At 38.2% G+C, this 24,758-nt stretch overlaps 1 protein-coding gene across 1 annotated transcript in view; it reads left to right on the forward strand.

Moving 5' to 3' along the window:
* The window catches only part of PAPSS1 (3'-phosphoadenosine 5'-phosphosulfate synthase 1), a 39,935-nt gene extending 24,412 nt beyond the window's left edge, over positions 1 to 15,523 (forward strand). The window contains exons 9-12 of the mRNA XM_074541065.1: positions 1,539 to 1,674; positions 3,585 to 3,853; positions 5,548 to 5,777; positions 14,482 to 15,523. Of these exons, the coding sequence (XP_074397166.1) occupies positions 1,539 to 1,674; positions 3,585 to 3,853; positions 5,548 to 5,777; positions 14,482 to 14,620 (774 nt within the window). The 3' untranslated portion in view covers positions 14,621 to 15,523. The remainder of the gene's footprint in view (positions 1 to 1,538; positions 1,675 to 3,584; positions 3,854 to 5,547; positions 5,778 to 14,481) is intronic.
* The last annotated feature ends 9,235 nt before the right edge of the window (positions 15,524 to 24,758 follow it).

A 24,758-nucleotide genomic window follows, 5' to 3' on the forward strand; every position in this document is an offset into this window, starting at 1 on the left:
CAGTGCTCTGTTGGCTTATGCAAGCTGATGTGAATGTTACATCTCAGCTCTGCAGAGCCAAAATATGTTTATTTCCCCGTTTGTCTCTGAGGTATTTTTGTTAACAGGTATGACATATAATTAGGTAAAGAGAAATCAAGCATACCTCAAATTATGAGCTTGCTCTTGAAAAGGGAAAGCCTTTGAAAAGTTGTAAAAGTATATGTATGACCAACAGAAGATTTTTAAAGCTCTTGATGTATTCTGTGATGTTGAAGATAAGATTATCCCTTTATTGAAAAATTAACATAGATCCAATAACTTATAAGAAAATCTCATGCAGACCAAATTTGAATGACTTATATAGAAGATAAGGAACTATGTTCTTATGCCTGTACTGGGATGTATAGCAGTAACATGATAGCATGTTAATTTGGTGGCTGTTCTTAATCAGAAATATTTGGGTACCTGAGAGATTCTGTAGTGCAGAGTTTTCTCATCCTTGTACCACTATCACACCTTCTCTTCACCTTTGTAAGATGTCAAGATCTGGTATTTTCTTCAGGAAGGGAATGGTTACTGTGAGATCATTTAATTCCTGCAGGTCAAAGAAAAAATAAATTGAAAAATCACACCTAATTTTCACACCTTGGCTTTTAGGCTTCGTATGTAGTATCTTCTGTTATATCAAGATTTATTATCATTTCTAAATTGCATAAGGCTAAAAAAGTTACCAGAAATGTGTATGAAACTTGAAAGTTTTTTGATTTTGTCTTCAAAAGAAAATGCATTCTTAGAAATTAAGTTTCACAGTAATGTCTGTCTCTTTGTAGAGTATGTTAAGCAGCTTGCCATAATTATTTTTTGATAAAGCATGAGGTGATATTTAAAGATATAAAAATAAGTGTAGTGACTGTCCAACATCTGTTACTTGGGTAAACTGCTACTATGAAACAAGTCCAAAAGCTCTTCTGCTTCAAAGATTGTGATTTTATTTGTAGATTAAAATGGGTGAATAGTTAATCAGAATTGTTTTGTTTGTTACTTTATTCTTGACTAGAATCTTGTAAACTACAGAGTTCAAATGCTGCAATATCTTGTATTGCAGCATTGTATTACAGAGTACAAAAGCTTCAATAGCATTTGCTTTGACCAATAACTATTAAGTGTGCAGCTTTGTTGTATTGCTATATTGTAATTAAATTTTAAAAACATGCTAATAAAAATATATGCTAATATATGCTAAATAAATTGTAGTAGAGCTTTCAAGACTCTATCTTTGTTTGTCATGCAGTGTTGGTTAAGAATATTGGCTATTTGCATTTCTTTATATTATCTCAATTTTGTAAAAAAGGTTTGTGCATCTCTCCTGCATCATGGAATAACATGTCTGGACCATGCTCCAGTGAATTTTTTTTTCATTTTTTAACACTGATGCTTTACTTCCAGCTGTCAAAATTAACCTGACACAATCCTTGGTAAAGATGTATCCCCATTGCAATGCTCTTGATAAGAGAAGCTGATAACTAATCCTGACAAGGACGTTTTTTTTTTCTTAGATGGTTATGGAGCAGGGGAACTGGCTTGTGGGTGGAGATCTACAGGTCCTTGATCGTATCTATTGGAATGATGGACTAGATCAATACCGCCTCACTCCGGCTGAACTAAGGCAGAAATTCAAGGAAATGAATGCTGGTGAGTAATTTTTTTTTTGCTTTCTTTCTTCCTGCAGAGGCTTATCCAAAGGTCTGCTGCCACCAGTGTGGCTGGCATTGTTTCAAGGGTGAAAATTTTGAATGCTCTTGTAGGTGGCATTCTTTGCTTTTAAATGAAATAATTTTTATGATCTGAGGAATTGCATTGCCTAAATGCATAACAGAAGCTGGTAATGCCTGAGGTTCTGAACTTTATCTTTCCATGCACTGTAGACATGTTAGTAATGCAAGAAAAGATAATGTTAAAATGTGGTAAGTTGTGATTTAAAGATCATGTTTGGCCAAAACTACAGAGGTATGGTTGAATGCTGAACTTTTATGCTCTGCTATTTTTAAGTCTGTTCCATGCTGCTTCTGGGGAACAAGGCTTATGAAAGGTAGTGCAGGTAGGCTGGTGCCAAGTTTCTTTCCAGCACAAGAAATAAAACAATTTTTTTCACAAAAGCGGTTGTGTTAGGCATATAAGTAAGAGGCTGAGGAATGTCATAAAGCAGAGAACAAACATGCTGCTTTCACTGTGGCAGTGACTGGCAGGCAGCTGCACTTGTAAATGTGAGGAGAGAGATTAACATTGAAAATGAAAACACAACTGGTCCTGAGCTCCTGTCATTGTTCTGTGTGGTCTGTAGGTTCTGTTTAGGAGCTGTAGGTCTGCAATATCAGTCTTTTGGCTAACCCCTAAACTAACACATATTTGAGATCTGAAAAATCCCTGTTCTCTAGGTTTCATTGGTTTCATATTGGAGAATCTCTTGTTACTGTGGTTTTGCTGTCTTGCAGGGCACTCAAGTTCATTTGAATTTGCAGGAGAGAGGGAAATCCTGTGGCAGGGTTTTTCATGGAAGGGTTTGTAATACTCTGGAATAGCAGTTAGTCTTGCTTTGTTCTTACCGTGCTTAAAATCTTCTAAACTAAGGTGAAGGAAACTTAGTAAGGAACATTAAATCCCCTTTCATTAGTTTTGTTCCAAAGAGCTCCATTTGTTCTCTAGATGATATATTTAGCCTTTAAGATAGGTAGCATAGTTTTATTTCTTATTAGAATACAATACCTTTATGCAAGTGCAAAATCCAAATAGAAGTCGGAGAAACTAGAGTACTTCTGCAGAAAATTCAGAAGTTAAGGAAACTGATTTTTTTTTTGTACAGTTGTTTTTAATTAGTTTTTCTTACTAAGTGTTATGAATATGAACTAGACCAAACTTTCTCTGGAGAAAGAGGTTCTTGTTTATTAAAATAGCTATAAGGAACAGAGTACCCAGGATAAGCCCACGCACCCACACAGTGAGCCAAAAACAGAGCAGTGCGCTACCCCCAAGTGCACTGGGTTCTCCCCAGAAAACAAGTTTCCTAAAAGAAGAACCCCAACCCAACCGAGCTTCCCGCATTTATAGCCGCCTTTGAATCCAGGATTGGTCCATTTTGGATCTGCATGGTCATTGGTCCATTTCCAGGCTTCTCATTGGTCTTTAATGTCATTCATTCTGGACCAATTGCTTTTGCAGGGCTTTGAATGATTGGTCAGATCGTCTATCCAGTCCCTCTTCGACCTCGTCTTGCCCTGCCAGACCGCCCTTCCACCAAACCCTGCACCCTTTTCCTAGAACTTTCTAATAATCCCCCCCACTCTTAACATAATACAATTAATATAACATAATTAATATAATATAATTGAACTATACCCTAATTTAACATAACTTTTACTTACAACACTAAGTACAGTGATTTTGTAATAATTGATAATTCTTCAATGACCTACGAGCACTGCTATTACACTTGTTTAATAGAGCTCAGAGAAAAACATATACTGAAGTTTTTTCCATGCCTGTACACCTCCTGATAAAATAACTTGCTTCCCTTATATCTTTTGTCTTGTTTTTTTCCTCCCCAGATGCTGTCTTTGCATTCCAGTTACGCAACCCGGTGCACAACGGGCACGCGCTTTTGATGCAGGACACTCACAAGCAGCTTCTGGAACGTGGCTACCGGCGCCCGGTGCTGCTCCTGCACCCCCTCGGGGGCTGGACAAAGGAGGATGATGTTCCTCTCATGTGGCGCATGAAGCAGCACGCTGCAGTGCTGGAGGAGGGAGTCCTGAATCCAGAAACAACAGTGGTAGCTATATTCCCTTCCCCCATGATGTATGCAGGACCAACTGAGGTAAATACGTCAGGAGTTTAAAGTGAAACAAAACCCTTTTCATAGTGCACGAAGGTATTTTGTGCGATGTCTGATGTTTGTGTGTTGTGTGGTTTTAATGGAGGGAGAGACTAATTTTGCTTGAGAAAGCAGATTATCAAGTCTCTGTCACCATCCAAAACATTATCGTCTGAAGAAACTTCTATATTGGAGGATTTTGCTGGAAATGCTGGGAGAAAATACTGTGTTTATAGGTTCCTTTCCTTACAATTACAAGGATATGATAATAATTTAATCCTTCCTCCTTTTTTCATGGTCTTTTTTAGAAATAATTATCAGATCTGTTAACATACCAAGTGATTGTTCTGAATGTTAAAAATACTTAAGTTTTATGATTGTTAAGCAGGAAGTTTATATGTTAGAGGGGCATTCACAAATTTAGAAAAAACCAGTCTGTTTATTTTTTGGCAAACTTAATTCAGAGAGAATTGTTTCGAGGCTTTTGTATGAAATAATTCTTTGGCAACACTTTGTTTAGGAGCCAGGTCTTGGGTTGGAGTCCCTAGAGGTTTGTGGGAGGCAGCAGAAAGAATAAATGTTCTTAGTTGAGGACAGTTCCTTGAGGGGATATTGATTCTCCATCTCATTCCTTTTTCCAGGCTCTGAGGTTAACTCTGGGGGAACTTTTTTCATAGATAGGAGATCTTGCCAGTGAAGTTAAATTAGGCAGATGCCACTTATTTTCTGCTGGCCAGTTGACTGGTCAAACAGAGCTTTTTCTGCCTTTCAGTCCAGAGAAAGAACTGCAGTCCAGATCTAGTGAGTGAGTTCATGTGGGTACTCTTCTGCTGCTCTCCATAGGCCTTTTATGAGAATTAACAGAAATCTTCTTTGTCATTCTATGTGTGAGGAGGAGCAAAATCCCCATTCCTCATTCTGAACAGGATAAATTTTTTCTCCTTAAATATTTTCCTCCTCCTATGACCTATCAGAGTACAGCCTGACAGTAATATTTGTTCAAGTAATAAGAGAGATTCTTTCTTTAATAATTTTCCATAGGTTATTTAAAAGTCATTGGTACCAGATCTGTTTCTATAGCATAAATGCTTTACAGAAGAACAAGCATGGTGATATGGTTATCTACAGGATTAATGTGTCCTTCCAGTCTTTAAAAATCCAAATGGACAACTTTATATATATAATTTAGGATTTTTTTTTGTATTTTTAACATTACTGACAAGTGCCTTGGAAGAGAAGCAAGAGTTCTGTAAGGGAAAGCTGTATCAAACTGCAATAAATTCACCTGCTTAGGAACGTTAATCTATTACAAGCATTCATGTGCAATGTGTACCTGGTTTATATGCCCTTTGGGTTTTAATGTTCATGCAGACAAAGTGTTAGTTCTACCTTGAACAATATCCTTGCCACATGTACAAGTTGAAAATGCTGAACATGGGTGGTTTTCCGTTCTGAATGTGTAGATGGTGCTGAAGTAACTTTCTGAGTACCTACTGTGCAGATAAAAAGGGGACAGTATGTTTTAGCTGTAAGTTTGATGGTGGTCAACTTAACTGGTTCTTTATTATGTTGTGGCTCCATAGTAAAATTCACATCTGATTAAGGAAAAATAGCAGTTACAGAGTGCATGCCCATTTTGAGAGCTGTAGTTTTAGAGCCTTTTCTTCTGTTAATTGTTTTTGCTGTCTCTGTTGTAGGTTCAGTGGCACTGCAGATCCCGGATGGTTGCAGGAGCTAACTTCTACATTGTAGGACGAGATCCAGCAGGGATGCCACACCCTGACACTGGGAAAGACCTGTATGAACCAACCCATGGTGCCAAAGTGCTCACAATGGCTCCAGGCCTCCGAGCACTGGAAATTGTACCCTTCAGGGTTGCAGCCTATAATAAAAAAAAGAAGTGCATGGATTATTATGACTCTGATCAGTAAGTTATATTTTCATTTTAAGAAAATTCTGAGCAATAGTGGCCTCTTACCCCTGCCCACATTAAAAAATTTGTTCATAATTAAATCTATATTGCTCAAATAGGGCAGTGTTGAAGATGAGATTTTAAACAAATGTAGCTTTATTTCAGCATGATTTGGTTCACAGTGCAGCTGCCTGATCTAACTTTAGCTGAATACTCCCCAGGTACTGGAGTTTCTCTGATTCTGGAACATAATGACACAGATTGGTAAATCCAGAAAAAGATATTATTATTTATTATAATGGTAAAATTAGCTTTCTGCTGCTTTGTCTTTCTATATAAGCTTCTCAGGTGTCAGGTGTGCATCAGATAGGAGGGAAGAGACACACTGAGAGTGTGCAGCATGGAAAAGAAAGTGGACAAGATGGAGTGACAAATAGCTATTTGTTTTCTGTAATAGTAATAAAGCACAATGATGCCCTAAGAATATTCTGTGTCCCAGGGTTTTCAGCTGTTTTGTTGGTTTTTATTTTTAATCCAGTTACAGAACAGTTCATTTAATCTTCTGTATGCATACTTCAGTGTTATTTTTCCCTTGTGTGGGATAGCAGTGTCCAAAACTTTGTGTATGTGTTGCTCTGGTGACAATGAATAATACTGGGAAGATGACTTGTCATTTTAATGTAACCCTCTTTATTCAGATTATTGACATGTACTTTTGTTTTACATCAAACTGCAGTCAAAGTTGGTACTGAAATGCAAACTTCTCTGGGCAACCTGTTCCAGTGCCTCACCACCTTCACAGGCATGAGTTTCTTCCTAATATCTGATCTAAACCTACATTCTTTCAGTTTGAAGTCATTCCTCCTTCTCCTATCACTACAGGCCCTCGCAAAAAGTTCCTCTCCAGCTCTCTTGTAACTTTCTTTAGGAACATGAAGTTGCTATAAGGTCGCCCTGGAGCCTTCTCTTCTGCAGACTAAACACTCAGCCTGTCTGCAGACTGCAGAGGAGAGGTGCTCCAGCTGTCTGATAAAATTTTTGCCCTCCTCTGGACTCATTCCATCAGATCCAAGGACTTTCTATGCTGAGGTCCCTAGGGTCTGGATGCAGTACTCCAGGTGGGCTGTCACAACAGTGGGGTAGAGGGGAAACATCACCTTCCTGGACCTGCTGGTCATACTTCAATACAGAAAGATCAAAGTGAAGCCGTTTTAATGGTATATCAGTTCTTACTAAATTAGAATATTAAGGGAGTAGCAATGTGACAGGCCAAAATTCAGACTGTTGATTCTCTGATCATCGATACTGTACTCTTAGCAGGACAGATGTGATTTGAGTCAAGTAAAATTAGTAAAATTATACCTCTGTCATTAGCCATAGCAAATTATTAAAGAGAACCCAAACAACTCTTTGAGATTTCTTTATGAAAAGTAGTGGGAACAGATTTTCCCTTCTGCCAGACTGCATCATGTGCACCCTTTCATCCTTTCACTGTGTCTGTGAAGCCTTGGTTTGGGGCTCTTTTTTCCATGATTCTATAAGTGTCATGGAAAAAAAGCCATGCTGCCACTAATGTGCAGTTCTGCCCTGGTGCTGCCCATTTGTTTTGTCTTTCCCTGGATGCTGTTTGTAGATGGGCTGGTGTGTGCAGCAATCCTCTAGGTGGCAATGCGGACCCGAGCAGGCTCCCGTCACTGCTCCTGCCTGCCAGATTGGAGCACTGTGGTAGGCTCCAGACAGAGTCAGAGCCTGGGTGGGTGCAGCTGGCTGCCTTTCAAGATAGTCTGTGTAACGCTGAAAATGTGGCAGACTCCTGGACCATGTGGTGTTTGACTCTGCAAGGAGGATGGCAGGGAAGAGAGGATTGCCTGGAAACATGAGATGATCAGTACTGGTGGAAGACCCTTGGATGTGAAATAGTGATGTTTGTGGAAATATTTCCTGAGCTCACTTGGTGAAAAACACAGTGTGAAAATGTGGGAAGGAGGGTTGTATGCATAGAAGCATTGCTGTGACTTGTATCAGAAAAGGGTAATTTGGTTATCTCTTGCACCTTTCTCAGATTTTTGAGGCTTGGGCATTTGACAGCCAACTAGACAATTCCAGAATTTACATCACTAATGAATGTGTGGAAGCTTACAGCAAAGGGGTTTCCCTTGGACTGAGCTATAGCTGGCCTTGTGTCTTAGCTGCTGGGTGTAGTTATTCTTTTCCCATGTGGTCATCTCTTCTGTTCTTTGAGGCCTCCTGGACTCCTCTGTCTGGGAAGGTGCTTGTGAGAAGCCATAGTAGACCCCATCTGCTGCCTTGAGTGTGTCTGTAATCTAGCAGAGTCGCAGCCACACCTGGCTTGGCAGCAAAGACATGCAGAGGTTTTTGCAGTGGGGCTCTTTGCTGCCATTAGTGAAATACCTTTTGGCTTCTCAGGGAAGTCCTAACATGAGAATGGTGGTAGATGAATCTCTGGCTCATGGTGAGAGGTTGCCAAAAGCTTGGTCCAGCTGCCAGAGGGATGTCTGAAAAGCTATGGCTGAAGATTTAGCAGTGGCAGAGAGTTGATTTGCGCAGCTTTTATGAGAAAGGTGTAACACTTGCGGACAGCACTCCTTGTATGCCTGTGGGGATCGGTTCAGAGGCTGGGTCACTGCTGGTTAGCTGCCTCCAGTCAGGTGCTGGGCAACTGTGTGAGACCTGCCTGTGCCTGAGCTGCTCATGACCTTGCTGGCAAGCCTGGGAAGCAACAAAAAGCCTACACTGGTCCTGTCTCCAAATCAGTGCCAGAGGCCCTCACTGCTCTGGTGTGCTGCCTGTGATTCCAAGAGGTTATTGTGCTTAAAGCCATCTGCTCTCAGAGGTGACTGCACAAGCACAGTTTTGTGGAGTTGGTATAGAAGGTCAGTTTGTTTCTCACTTTGTTAGTACCCTCCAGAACATGTGCTGCCCTTGGGGTTTCAGTTGATCCAGTGGCTGCTTGGGACCAGTGTGGAGACTGCTGACTTGGTGTGTCAGGACCTTGTGCTGCTGGTCAACAGTGCTGTGTGCTGTGTGGGAGCTGAAGGCACTTAGCCCCTGTCAGTAAGGAAAGGCAGAAATATCCTGGTTGCATTCAGGATAACAGAGCATTATCTGTGAGGAGAGGGGGTAAGGAAAGACTGACCTGAAAGCATTAATAACAGCTGCACAGCAAGCGTAGTTGCAAAGTGGTGCACAAAACTTAACTTTTATAAAATGTTTAAATAAAGTTACCCCTTACCCCTTACTCCCCTTAAAGTTACCCCAACATTAAGACATATGAACAACCGATGACTTGGAATTATATTAGTGTTTTACCTCATGAAGCCTGCACAACTTTAAATTTATTTATTGGACATCTTAGAACTAGGTTTAGCACCTCATGAAATTGAACTCTTGAAACTTGTTGTTTGAAAAACAATTTGTCTGAAACTTAGATCTAGGAGAGTGATTTGAGGAATGCATTTGAAGTGATGTATAGCAGCACAGGTAGAACTAATTTGATTTTCTTTTCCCTTTGGTCAAAATGAGGATGATAAAAATAAAATTGCCATTTTTGCTGTTGCTCAAGTCAGATAGAAAACCTAATCTAAGTTTCTGTGTGGGAAGCTTGAGCGTTTCCACTTGCATAGAATTCTGAATTAATGCATATAAAAGCTAGCAGGAATATTATTATAGTCCTTATCAAAGTTTTTGCACTTTTATATTTCATAAAATTTTTTGTCTGTAACTGAATATATACAAATGTGTTTTAGAAAAGCTTATAGGAAGAACTCTAGTTATAATGGATAATTAAATTGAATGTCTGACCTGTAAACTGGTAGAGTGAAGTGTAAAGAAAACAACCAAAGAACCAAGAAACCAACAAATAACACCCCTACCCACCCACCCCCCCTAAAAAAAAGCTTACCCAATGCTGAAATTCCTTCAGAAAATCAGTTAGTGAGATTCTTCAGCCAAAAAAGCCTCACAAACAGTTACCACAGACAAGTGTAATTTGGGATTGGTGGCTTAATAATAGAAGTTGGTTTTGTGAGCAGAGATTCCCAATTCTTTATGGAAGATCAGTTCTATAAAATGCAGCCACAGACTGCTGCTGAGAAAAAACTCAATTAAGAAAGGAAATTAGTCTGGCAATTAAAAAAGCCACAACAGTGTCTGGAATTAAATTACTTTTTTTTTTTTTTTTTTTTTCCCTGAAAGAAAACGAAAGAGAACATTTTGGCTAAAAGAAACCCATAAGTAAGGTGACTGGAGCAGATTGTTCATGCTGCCTATAAAATGTAAATGAAGCATGGGTATCTGTGAAGAAGAGAGATTTTAACTTTATATATTTTTTTCCTGGGACCTTTAATATGGTTGCCATTACTGCTTTAATCCTATAAAATCATACTTATGGGGGAGCTGTTCCAACTAAGTACATACTGTTCTCAAATTAGATTTTTAAAGTGGTAGTAAGAGGCTGCAATAAGCACACTTGACTGTTCTCCCTAATTTAGTTATGTGAAATATGGTTTTTCAATTACCATCAGTACATAACGTAAGATACACTGCATCAGGCCGGGAGACTTTAACCCTACTGCCAGTCAGAAAGGAATTAGGAAAGGATTTGCTTTGCATATGTTGATATTAATCACAATATTGTGTTCTAATTTTACAAGTTTGTTCCACGCTGGTTAGGATTTGAACCTAGCTGGCACTAGCTGGTTCATTCAGCATAATGGGACATTCATTCCCAAGGCACAGTGTTGACTTCCTGTAAGAGTTACAGAGTAAGTCATGACTTGATGCTGCAAGGGCAAATTTAAATTCAGAGAAAGTCCTTCTAGAAGGAGTTTAAGGTTAGAATTAGACCCCAGATAAGGAGGCTGTGAATTGTCCCAGAAATTAGTCTGAAGTCTAGTAGCTGAGTAGAACATCACAGTTGTTTTGAAGACAGACCAGGGTGAATAAGTCATGTTACTATTTTATTTCCCTATTGTTCTATTTGCCTAAAAAAAAAAAGGGCAAAACTGTGAATAAATGGTTTGTACTTTTATCATGACTCTTGTATTTAAGAGTAATTCTTTAAGACCTTGAGAGCACCAGACACTGCCCATCACAGAGAATGGGAGTTTCTAGAAGATCATTTGCACATACCTGAGAGAAGGTCAGGGTTCCCAAGATTATGACTGATCTTTAGTCATCTTTAGTCTTTCTCCCAGATGAAAAATCTACTATGTAATGTGGTCTATACTTAGATTAAATTTGTAGGGAATACTGAAGCAGAAGAAATGTTCCCTCCAGTTACTTTATTAATGCACTGTATTGACACAGAGGTCCAGCACAGGAGGTTCCCTGTAGGCCTGTGGCAGTCACTGCCTCCTTGCAAACTAATGATGTCCTTGTTTTGTCACAGGACCTGTAAGGTCTCTGTAATCCCTGTCCTCCATCAGTAAGAAAATTTCACACTGTGTGTAGGTATGGTGTTTTCCATACTACACTCACATACTTCCATACTGTGAGTGTAGTAGAGTCCTAGGGTGCTGTGCCACTGAGCAAATACCAGTCCTCAGTGTGAAATGTTCCAGGACTGTTTTTCTGTTGACAAATTTTTGTTGTGGTTCTATTTCTGCTTTCTTTTCCTCCTCCTTTTTGGAGAATGCTTTTAATTGCAGTGGCACAAAGTGTTGTGTTAGTACCAGTCAAACTCAATTGGCAGTAAAAAGTCAAGTTAATGTTAAGAGTATTTAGTAGCATCCAGTGTGGCTAAAAGAAAGCTGATTCCAGCAGCTACTGAGTAAAATTTTCAAAGGCACTTAAAATGCCATGCTCAGAAAAGGCTTGTGTTAAGTTTCATTAAGGGTCATTTCAAATCTGACAAGAATGGGATTTGAATGACTTTTTTGTATAGCATCTTTAATGGTCCAGTGTTTCCTTCTCTCATGTTCCACTCAAATCCACCTTATATAGAGTAACTCTTAATGTCCTCAAAATTCACTCTGAATGACATTTCTTGGTGACTCCTTTTGCTATCTCCTTCTACTAAAGCAAATTACTCATACTGATATGTTTTATTTCAAAATGCTTGTGGGTCACATCATGCCACAGTGGTCACAGTACTGATGAGGTTTTTCTCCTTAGCAGGAATCTCAGTTTCTGAAATTTTATTGAAATTTGTAAATGCTTTAATTTAAAAAAAAAGGCAAAAAATACTGTCTTGTTATGTATATATTGCCAAGGCCCCATTTGAGTAAGAATTCTTTTCTTAAAGAAAAACCCTTTCAAAATAGACCTTCAGGATAATGTGAGGACATAATTTTTAATTTTTAATAGCATTTTGGAAACATTATGACATACTGAATGTACTACGTTTCTGATCTGAGGCTCACTCACTTTTTTCCTTTCATTTTTTTATAATTTCTATAGATCTCTTTAGCTTCGTGTTTCTCTCTTCCTTGGTATCTCTGCTTCTTACCTGCTTTTTGTGCAACTAGAGATAAGGAGTTGTATGTGTTATTGAAGCAAACTTCTATGACATATCTAAATGTAGTAGTTTGGTAGCATTATTTCACTTGCAGGGTATGGGACAAAGTTGAGTGCTTTTCTGAAATCTGAAGAAACAAGTGGAAATAAAGCACCTTTTTTTTTAATGCTCCAACTTTAGTGTGGGGAAACCACACATGGAGTAACTTCATAGTACTTGCTTTACTCTTCTCTTCCTGATCATCTGAACACTTGGTATTTTTTTGACAGAATTTTGACAGAATTAACTGGATTTATCACTTCCCCACATATATTTTATATAAATAGCTCTTTGCAAAGCACTGAAGTTACCTTCAGGCAGTGTTAGTGAACAGCAGACATCTCTCTGCTAAGGCATAAAATTTTCAGATGTTATAAATAGCAGTGCCAACTTTTTCTCCCATGGAGCTACACCAAGTTTAATTTTTCATTTTTATGTGATTTATATTTTGCAGGACTAAAGCACAGTAGGATTTTTTTGTCTTGTGACACTTCAGGAACCCACAGTCCCAAATTTAGAGCAACAAGAAAAGAGCATGTATGACAGTGCTGGTGTGTAAATGTATACAGCCCAAATCAAAAAGTTATGGGGCTAGTGTTATTGTGAAAGGGAACTGTGGAATGCTTTCTGCATCTTGCTAACTTCCATACCCTACTGAGCATAGACCAGCACTTAGAGCCAAGTTCTGCCCTCTGATGTGCACACTTGGCTCCTGTCTCTGTCTAAGGCATGTACATCTGAGATCAATACTTGGTTTTTATTTCAAACAGACAAGTAAAGAATGAGTAATGCATACATGTTGCAAATTGAGCAAACGGCATAAGTAAAATTATATATTTAATTTAGAAATACATATTTTTTTCCTTTGGAACGTTTGATAGAGCTCTGGCATTCCTGTCTTGCTTTTATTTTCAGTCCTGTGAGGAGTAACTTAATTTGTGGAGCTTTTGCTGCTTATGACTACATACCTGAGAAGTTAATAATAATTTAGAGTCTTATGTAAACAATGGTAAACAATCCTAATCTGTCTTCAGTTTTTTCATTTGTCCAACTGAATTTTGTTTTTTTATGGGAAAAGGTGTCTTTAGGGGAAGGTATTTTTATTATTCCATTGCTTTTCTCTTTATTTTGAGCTGTATATGCCATGCTGTCAATATGCATAAATATGTATATGTGTGCTCAGAGTCTGGCAGAAGCACAGCTAGGAAGTTTGCCTCTAGAAACTGAGGCTTTCACGTTCTCTGTTCTCCAAACAGTGCCTCACTAAGATGTACAATTTTTTTTTACACATTCTCTAGTGGCACTGAAATGACCTTCTTGAACCAGCACAGGAATATTCAGCCAGCTCATTAGGCTGGTCTCCTGCCCTGGCAAGGCAAGGTGTAAATCAGGATGGCTGCTGTTGCCTTGGCAGAGGGCTCAGACAGTAGGTAGAGTAGATGGCTCTCCTTCAACAGGAGTTTGTTTCCTCACAGAGAGCAAGCCAGGCTCAATGGAAACACAGACTGAATTCAATCCACAGGGGTTCAGTTGTACCATGCTACTGTATAGTAGATAGTTTTGCCCCTGACGAGGGAAAGGAATGATGAGGAGGACTCCACCTTATCAGAAGGCTAATTAATTACTTTATTATACTATATTATTCTATATTATATTACACTATGTTACATTACATCTAAACTGAATCTGCCAAGCACTCCACTGCACTGAATCTCGTGACTGTCAGCCAACAGTCCTAATATACACACACCTGGATCCAGTTGGTCAGTGAATCAAAGCACACACACCAGAATCCAATTACCAGTTCCCTTCAGATAAACAGTCTTCCACAATGCATTCCACTTGTGAACAAACACAGGAGCAGTAAATGAGATAAGAGTTGTTTTTTCTTTCTCTGAGGTTCAGAGAATGTGAAACCCAGAAGTATTCCTGGGAAGAATTGTGCCTTGCTTTTCTCTGTGAAGAGAAATGTGGTTACACTGCTAAAACCTCAGGATTTACCAAAGCTGAATATTGTAGAGGATGTGTATTCCTGAGATTTACTGCCATTGCTGGCCTTGAAATGACAGCTGCTATACAGCATTATACTCCCAAGAAAAAAATGTGTGAAGTATCAAGAAAGTAGAAGGAATATGAGCAACTTTGCCTGCCTTTAATGTATGTTCTTTTTTCCCTCCCTTTTCCTCCACCCCCCCCTGCCAGCCATGAAGACTTTGATTTTATATCGGGGACCCGCATGCGCAGGCTGGCTCGGGAAGGACAAAACCCTCCGGAAGGCTTCATGGCTCCCAAGGCTTGGACTGTGCTGACAGAGTACTACAAATCCTTGGAGAAGGCTTAGGCCTCTTATTAACTGCAGATCAACCTTTGACGCCTGATTTATTTACGAGAAGGGGACCACACAGTCACCATTCATGTTGCTTTGTTGTGGTGTCTGTCAGGAAGTTCTCTGAAAACAGATTCTTTCTTCCTAACTTAGCATCATTCTTTGCCTGCCCTTATGGGTTCTATTATGTCCTGGCACCTAACTAGCTGCTGGTTTTAATGTCTTCTCTTTTATTACAGTTAATATTCATGCAGTAGGATTTTTAACTCCTGTATTTTTTTTATATTTTACTGCCCCTGTCCTGTTCTGAGTTCTGCAGCTGTTAAATAGATGCAGCTTTTTCATATGTTTAAGTTCCTGGGTAGTGTCTGGTTTTAGTAGTTTGTAGGAGAAAATGTAAGACTTAATCCTTTAACTATGGATAGATTATCTATAAATCAAAAAAGTAAAGAATGTTTGAAAATGTCTGTAAAAGTGTCTTCATCCTTATCTCATTATTATCATCTCCAGAAGCACTTAAAATTTATTTCTGACTATGTAATCAAAAAGCAGAAGGGTTTTTTTATGTAGCATAATTAAAATTTTGCTTTCTTTGTTTAATTTTGAAATTTATTTAGTTGTATGTTGATTCTCTTCTGCTGTGGACCTGTAAAGATTGACAAGTAATGAATAAAAGAAAATACCTAGTTTTCAGTTACAATTGTAACAAATTCACATATTGTTTGGTTGCTCTCATATATACTTGCTGCCATAGGTGTCAGTAGAGTATGTTTTATTTCATTTGATGTAACTTACTGGTTTTTGAGTCCAGATATACTTAATCAGCCTACTACAACTTTTTAAAAAGCATGATAGCCCAAACTTAATTTCATGTTTAATAATTGCAAGAAAAATAAAGAAAATCCTTAAATTTTGGTATTTCCTGTGGTAAAAATGCTTTGTTCAGATATTAATTTTCTGTCTATTTTTCAAGGTCTCCAAAGAGTAATTTTGTGAGTCAGCTTTGCTTGCTTTAAAGGCAAAGCACATGTTCTTTTAGGATTCTTCAAAAATCCTGAAGAAACATAAGAAATGAAAAGTAAAACATTTCTTGACTTGTAAAGTAACACTGGTGTCTCTTGGTGTCTTTTCAAGCATTTGCAAGTAACCAGTGGAGCAGTCATAACCTCTCTTAGCTAGAAACTACCTCATAGCCTTATCGCAGAAACTTTTTTCTTGTTAAACAGTGTATATAGGAATATCCAGCCCAAAACTGTTGTTAGAATGTTGATACTGGATGAAGCATGTGTTCATCTGGATTAATTTTTTATGCCAGGAAGGTTGTGATGAGGGGAATCTGTGTAATGAATTGGACGAATGCTGTTTGAAGTGTTTGTCTACTTGTTCACAGTAGCATTTAAGACAAATTCTTTGAGAGTGACCTCCTCTTTTCTTCCTCTGTCTCTGAAGAGATGTAGAATATATTTTTTAGTGGAATCTTTACTTTGATAGACAGTGAGGTGAAATTGGGAAAAACTAGAGGCTTGTTTATTAGCAAACTACAGCAATTGTTTGAGACTGTTTTAGTAGTGTCAAGCCTATTTCTTCAGAATCACTGAACAGATTTTCTTCAAACTTGACTTTCTTTTTAGGTTGTATCAATATATAGGATGCATAAAATCCAGAAGAAAGAGTCCATTCATCCATGTGCAGCTGTTCATGGAAAACTTCAAGTTTAACCATGAAGGTGAACTAGAGTTGTCAGCTGCTAAAATGGGATTTGCTGTTGGAAGTTGCAGTTTGGACTCTTTGCTGTCAGGTTTGATTCTTTTGCTGGCTGTGGTGGAAGATAATATTTTAACAGAATAGCAAACACAGAAGTTTATGTTTTTAAAATGCTATATGAAGCTTGGAAAATAAATGGGAGTGATGAATGTGAATTTGAATCATCCTGTGAAGTGAATTTAGAAGAAGAAATGCCTTCAAGCAGATTAAAACAGTGATAACAAGCAGATCTCGTTTTCTAGATGTAACCCATGTTGTTGTTACAGTGCCTCTGCAAAGCATTTCTTGGAGGGCTCTGCATTAAAGAAGCTGCAGTATTCTGTGAACCTAAAGCCACAGCATTCCCAGCATAATGCTGCTGGGAACAGGAGCATCTGATCAATTTGTAGGCAGGACTTGCTCTATACAATAATATTTTCCTGTATTACATGAGTTTTCATTCTAGAGTTCAAATTTTTCCTCCTGTCTGCAGCTTCCCTATTTAAGGAAGCCATACTTACAAGAAAGGGCTATCCTACCAGAAATTACTCTTTTGCCACTGTTTTTAGCTTTTCCCTGTCTTCTCTCAGTGGATAGCATTATCAACTGGCAAGTCCTAACATTCTGCTTTCAACAGCAGGTTCAGCTTCATTAGGGGTGCTGTGTCATTTGAGGTGCTTCTGAGACAGCAGTTGGGCTTCTCCAGAGGCAGCAGCAGAACTAATGAGGTGAGGGTTGTTGCACCAAACATGTGCCTTCCCACCTGCTCTGGCACCAAAGAGCTGTGACATCAGGACGTGTCATGCAAGCAATAATGTGATCCATGGATCACTATGTGATTCCGTATGACGACAGAACTACATTTGATAGGATTACATTTGATCAATGTAAGCAGGACCTAATTTTGCAGCTGGAAAATTAAAAAGCTATATCGTCTCCCTTCTTAATTTCCTAAAACAATTTTTTTTTAACTGGAAAAATGCTGGTATGTATGGGAATCAAGTATCTAAGCAGTTGTGTAGGTGTGTTGCTACAAAGAGTAACAAAATCAAACTTTCAGGCATGCCATCTTTCTAAAGGTTATTTAGCAGTCAAGAGGAATTTTGCGCTGTTTATGAAGATGACACATGTCAAAAAGTGTTCCCCCTGCCTGATACTTTCTGCCTCGACATTGATTTACCTTATAAATGGTTCTTTACCTGCTACTGTTGTACAGGATATTTTATGGCAATTATCCTGTACTTTTTATACAGTCTTGAGGTAATTATTCTCTTCCATAGGATCATTCTGATGTATTGGGCAAGTGATCTATGAAAGTAGTAACACTCTTGGTCCATATGATACAAACACAGCCAGCTTTTCAAAGTACAAGATGAGCAAGGTAGGTGGAGATTACCAAAACCTAAACCTTAAAATAAATGGTACAGAATTACTGCATCTCCTAGGTGAAGTAATTCCTGCAGTACCCATAAGCAACTAAAGAAAATAGAAACTTTTTCTAAGGTCTCTCAGACCTTATGACTGAGAATTCATTTTTTTTTCCTGTGTGAGTTCTTTTATGCCTTTTTTTGACTGGCATGAATATTCAGAGTAACTTTTCACAGAAGGATCTACAGTTTGTGATGTAAAAATAGTAGATAAATGCTGAGGACGCTGATTTCTGATTTTTTCTTTCAATGGGGAATCTGAGCACTAGCAATTCAGTAGTGCATTAGAGATGCAAAATGGAGAATGCAGACTAGGTCCCAAGTTGTTTTTCAGATGCAGTTTGGAGCTAATCAAGCTTCTACATCTGGAATAATGCAGTAGAAATCAGGAGGGAAAGGAAATGAGAGGCTGTCCTGGCATAGTGGTTGTGGAAATAGACAAGGGTAGTCAATACTGTAATTTGCCTGAATTTAACCCTCTCTTGCATTTCAAATTTCTGTAATTTTAAAAAGTTTCATAAGTGGATCATTCAAAGCATTACACTTCCTGTCTTTCCATGCTAGACAGAGAATAAAAGTTACTCTGAACATCCTAAACAAATATTAATGGATCTTTAAAAGATTATGTTTCCTTCCCAACAGTTTAAAGGTGCTAACCAGTGTATTGCAGCGTATATATTTTCCCTATAAATGTTGACAGCTTCAACAAGTGTGTGTGTGTGTATTGCTTTCAACATTCCTTTTATCTCTAGTCATGAACCTTAAAGTTATCATGCTAGGGATTGTAAGAGCACAGAAAAAAACCTCTCATCTCTGCTTCCCTGTGAATCAGAAGATCTATTACTTAATCTATGGCACCATCTCCAAAAACAGGGAAAGGTAAAACTAATCCTTCACTTAATACGGGAGAATCGATAGGGAAGAAAGAAGATGGAAACTGGACCTTTATCTAACTTTGCATGTATGTCTATAGGAATGAGATTTACTGTGGTGTTAGAATGTTTGTAAGAAATGTGTAGAGATGGCATTCTACTCAAACCTGACGTAGAATCCCTTCACCAATCACCTGTAAAGAGCCAGGCACTTCAGCCTGGAATGAGCTGGCCAAATTAAACACTGCAATGAAAACAACTGACAGCTCAGATTAAGCATTTTGTCTTTTTAAATTGGTCTTCGAAACTTTCTTACCAAAATTCTTGATTTAAGTGCTATTAAAAAGAAGAGTGACTCTCGTCCCATTTTTTTTTTTACATGCTTTGGTTTTTACAGATGGAGCTGAGAAGCTAGACTGCAAAGGGGAAATTTAAATTTCCAATTTAATGGATATGAGGGTTCCTTGATAGCAACTAAACAAGTGCCAGGTAAACATGTGATTTAAAGGGTGACTGTGCAGAGGTTTCTGCTCATTTGTGTTGTTTTTACCTTGAAGAAAGCCTGAGGGCTGGAATACCAGCGCCTCTTTTAAATTAGCTTTTTCATTCACAAAAAACTTTTTGATTATGAATATAGCTGGATTTTTACTAGGCTTTTGAAGTAAACCCCATTGAAGGGGTTTCTTTGTTTCTCCTTCAAGCTCTGTGTCTGTTCTTGTGGTATTAATTTTTTTTTACCTGTATCCCTTTTCATTATTTAGTCTTTATTAAAATCACTTTTTTCTTCTCTATGGAGGTTATATAAGCTCATGAGCCAGAATCATGCATTCAGTATTTCCAGAACTGTTTGCCCTAGAAACCTCATCTTGATATAATTTTGAAGTTGGGGGGGAAAGGCAACTACACTGAAAGCTAGAAAACACAGCTTTAAAGCCACATCTGGAATTCTTAGACTGTTAGTGGCTCCAACTTTAAGCAGAGAGTACAGAGATTTTTATATGCTATAAAACTCAAGTAGCCTTGGATTCAGTATAAGAGTAGTGACCCGACTGTCATGTTAAAATCCATCTACACAATGCTTTGAAGAGTGATACCTGTCTGTGTATAAAATGAGGAAAAAATACCAGTTTCAGTATAAACTTTACAGGGCTGAAAATAGTGCCCAAATCTTGCCTTTATCCTCTGCAAGCAAAGCCGTTTTTTCTGTCGAGTCCTACATTCATCACTATAAATTTTGTCATATGAGAGGAATACAAATATTTTGGCTATATCCATTTATTTTCATCTCATAGCAGCAGTTATGGTGCATGTAAAAAAAACCCTTTTAGTCTAAGCTGTGAGTTTTTATATTTTACAGAGCACCTGCAGATCTCCAGGCTTTCTACCCAGATGACTTGTGCTTCAATTGATGTGCTCTAAATCAATTATTTTTGTAATGCTTGATAGTAAAGTTCATTGCAAAAATTGCGATGAGATAGATGAGAGACACCAGTATCCATGTGTTAGTGTTCCCTGAACATTGTTGATACATTTTATTTGTTATAAAACGTGGCAGTTTTTTCAGGACAAACATACTCTTAACATGGAAACATTTCTCTGATTTCAACAGTGCTCCTTAGAGAATGAGAAATTATTTAGGCTTTGTTTTATTAATTTGATTTCATTGACAACTCTCTCAAGGACGTAAGTGGAAGCAGAAGAAACTCCTTTACCCTTAAAGATTGGGTTCAAATGGGCTGCCTGCTGTAGAATGGAAAACTGTAGCTGATTAGTCAATGGAAGGTTATTTGCAGGATTGCTCATGTGTTATTGAGTTCTGCCTTGTTTATAGTTCATCTACGACCTGTGAAAAACAATATTTTAATGATTTGATTCAATTGTTTCCAGACAATGAAGACAATTATGAGGCAAGTTCATGTTTAACTTTCCACTAGGAAAAAGTTTAGTGTTATTACTGCATCCTAGTTTAAATATAAACTGTCTGAAAGATAGAGTGTTGTAGTTATATGAGCAAAAATTTCCTATCATACTATGTGACAGCAGAGCAATAAACATACCATCAGAGCCAACATCGTAAGTACAGTGCAAAATGGTAAGTATTATTGACACTTCTTCATTAGAGACAGTTATTTATAACTCCTTTGTTCCTCATTTCTTCAAGGAAAAATACTCCCTCTTTCTGAAAACAGAAAACTGGTATTCCTTACTTGGTAGTTAGAGACGCTGAGAATAGCAGTGATTCTTCATAGTTTTTCTGATTTGCTGTGAGTGTTTTTAAATATATGGACACTTCTGAGCTCTACCATGAAATGGATTTGCAAAGAACATTTAAGTTTTAAAGCTTTTCTTAGTAATGGTTCTTGGCTATTTTGCTTTTTGTAGTTGATAATTTTCCCTTCTGTACAAAGTTGTTTTCTAAACATCAGTCTCATGTAGAGATTGGTGAATTTTCATCAACTATCAAAACAACTCTAACCCTTTCCTTCTTCATATTAGCCTTTTGTTCAGGGATTCATTCGTTTTGTGAGGATTTCTTGTCAAATACTTTATGCACTGGAGAAAAGAGTATTTAAAGATGGTGATTTGATGGTGGAGAATTCCAGGATAACCTTATTCAAGCACTGACAATAAAAACCCACATCTTGTTACATGTGGTTTAACCCCAGCTGGCAGCTAAGCCCCACACAGCTGCTCACTCACTCCCTCCATGTCTGGATGGGGGAGAGAATCAGAAGGGTAAAAGTGAGAAAATTTGTGTGTTGAGGTAAAGACAGTTTAATAGCTAAAGAAAAAGCCACACACACAAGCAAAGGAAACAAGAAATTTATTCACTGCTTCTTATGGGCAGGCAGGTGTTCAGCCATTCCCAGGAAAGCAGGGCTCCATCCCATGTAATGGGGTCAGGTTCTTGGGAAGAAAACCACCATTACTGCAAATGTAAGCCTCCTTCCTTTCTCTTCCCCCAGCTTTTTATGCTGAGCATGCTGCCATATGGAATGGGAGATTCCTTGGATCAGCTGGGGTCAGATGTCCTGGCTGTGTCTGCTCACAGCTTTTTGTGGACCCCTAACCTCCTCACTGGTGGGCTGAGAGCAACCACCACAACTTCAAAATAATATTGTGCTGTTCCTATAATCACAATTAACATTCAAATGCAAATTTAAAGCAGCACGTTCTACCTAAAACATATGCACATTTTTAATGTGCTTGAAAAATTAAACATAGAAGTTTTGATTTATGCAAGTGTCCCCCCTTGATAGGGGACCAATGTATTTTCTCTCTCTTATACAAACATTTGCATCGTCTTCAGTTTGAGAACTTGCTGAATGAGAATTGGTAAAGGACTGAAAATCCTGGTCAATCTACACCAATCCTGCACTGGACAGTTTCAAACAAGCAAACAAATAAATAATTGAATTTTTTTCACTTGTATGCAGTAATTCCTCATTTGAGATTTTCCTACGTAACCATGTAAGTACTGAAAGAAAATTCAGCCTGTCTATGCACTCTTGGTTTGATTATTATCCTACATGTCTGTGGCCCTTGATGCTAGTGCTAAGAAAATAGGTTATTTTCCATGTTCACTTTCTGACTTTAAATCTGGAAGACATGTTTGATGTTCATCAATGTGAAGTTGAAGAAAGATCTGTCTGCCTATGAAAAAGTTCATCTGACTGTATTGAGAGCTTCCTGATCTTCTCTTTTTCAGGCTGTGACAGAATGTTGGCCTACACAGAGCTTTTATTTTGACAGAAAAGGAGTAAGCCACTGTTTCTATAAAAATGCAACAAAATTGCATTTTCCAAAGAAACAGACTTATCTTAACAAGCCAAATAAAGACAAAAATGCAGCTTACAAAACGATCAGTACAAATTAAAGGAGGTCTGCCCACTAAAACCCAGAGTTTTGTGACTGTATACTCCCCAGGGACACTACCACTAATGTCAAGAATTTATTATGGATTTCATTATTCCTGTGGAATTTTCAATGTCTGCTCCACCTCTGCGTGCACTTTTAACGAAACGTGGTACATTCAGAGATATTGTAACAGTGGATACATTCCCCTCTTGAATCCTTTTCTTCCTTCTCTCATAAGATACTATCATTGTTTCAGGCCGAAAATGTTCTCAGCTCGGATGTTCTGAGGGAAACATCACAGTTTAAAAGGGAGCTCATGCAGTTTCATCAGTCAGCTGTGCAAACTGAGAGAAAGAACTGGAGAGTGTTCTGTGACAATGGAGTTTCTGATGTTGGTCAGGGTCAATATAAAAGGAACATACAGTCTGGTTTTTTTGCAGTCTATTACAGCTGTGTAGGGATTTTTTTTTTGTTGTTTGTTTGGGAGTTTCTGTTTGTTTTAGTAAACATCAGTCAGCCTGTCATCTTTTAATGGTAGTCTATGAGCCCTTCAGGGAAGTGCAACTCACAAGTTTTAAACCATTGCTCTACAAGAACAGTTAACAAGTTGTCATTAATTTTGCCTATGTAAAATTACAAAGTACAAATGTCAAAGAAACAAGAATAAAGAGAAAGAAAAAAAAATATTATAAACTGAGTAGGCAGTATTTGAGGGGTTAGCATGTTTGTAAAGAGGAACTGAGACCCTGAACTCTGAGATTGGATCTCTTGTGCACTACCTACTGAGTTGGAGCCAAACCAAATACCACTATTGCTCTGGTAGAATCTTCATCTAGAATAGTCTTGTCTGCACAATGTGTTGAGCCTTGTCTGTGTAAGAAGAAAATGTAGAGTATTCATGTTGTTCTATTTGCGTTTCTCTTTAGAAAAGCAACCATTGTCTGCAGTGTTGTTGCGTGTTAATCGTGGCTGCTTTGAGATTATTGGTCTTGGACCTGATGGCCTTGACTTTTCATACTTTGGCTTTACCTGGAATGGAGGGGGTTCCAGGAGCTTCTCTTTGGGCACATCTTCTTCCTAACTGTGGCAGTTGCTGAGTCTCTCTCAGCCAGAATTTTTGGGTTTCCTGAGCATGCTTTTCAGTGAGCTTTGCTATTTTTATTATCTCTGGAGCATGTTTTTGTGGTCTGTGGTTTTGGGCATGTGGTTTCCCCTTCTCCTTCGTCATATATGTGGAGCTGAAAACAAGATACTGTAGTATAAACCAAAATGTCCTAATTTACCATCTCTCTCTGCCTCTACTGGTCTTTTTTATGTTATAGCTTCCAGTCAACAGCCTACTTGCTGAGAAACAGCGAATGCTCACATTATCCAGCAGCAGCTGGATAGTACTGGTGTGCTACCTATGCTGATTGAGTTACAAATACAAAATACAGTGTCATAGGAGCTAGTGTAAAGAAAGGTATTTCCCTCCCAAACAAACCCAGTAAAACTTTGTTTCTTCGCAAGAGCTGTGAAGGTTGGAACAGCTTTAGCTCTGGATATCCTGGGATATTTCCATATTTGGCAGAAACTGCTCTTTTGATGTGGCCCCATAGTAAAGGCAGTTGCAATACTTGTGACTGCTCTAATTCCATTGCTTTTAGCTCTGATTATAAAAGATTATATCTGTGGAACACCTAGTGGTGAAAGAACTTGTGCCAGATCTGGAAGCAGAACACTGCATTTATTCATAGTTTTTTTTTTATTCTTGCCATTCCTTTTGTTGGTACAACAATGAGAGTGGTTTCTCCTGAAAAATGAGGAAACACACTACAAGCTCAAGTGACATGGAAGGAGTTGAACTGAAGAAAGGAGCTCTGAATTGCCTTTTTCTCTTAATGTCTCTAAATAATACATACTTCATCTTTTGACCTCTTCATTGTTCTGTATTTTGCTCTCTCTAATACTTCTCTGATGAGCAACATAGATCAAAGAGATTAAACCTTGTATGCTACTAATCTGACACAAAGGCTGTGATTCCTCAGTACTTCAAGGTGAAATGATAAATAATCATGGTAATGAGGAGAGCCTTTTTGTTTGCAGTAGGACATAATTAACCTGCATCTAGTAGTAATTAATTTGCAAAGTGTTCACAGAACTGTTCTAACACCATCTGTGGTACTGATGCAAAACCTGGGGAACAGTCAAAAAGTCTTTGTGTTTTACAGGCTTCACTGGAAACAAAGAGCAGAAGCCCACTCTTTTCCAAGT

This window comes from Zonotrichia albicollis, chromosome 5 (assembly GCF_047830755.1).
Source record: "Zonotrichia albicollis isolate bZonAlb1 chromosome 5, bZonAlb1.hap1, whole genome shotgun sequence".
In the NCBI taxonomy this organism is placed as follows: Eukaryota; Metazoa; Chordata; class Aves; order Passeriformes; family Passerellidae; genus Zonotrichia; species Zonotrichia albicollis.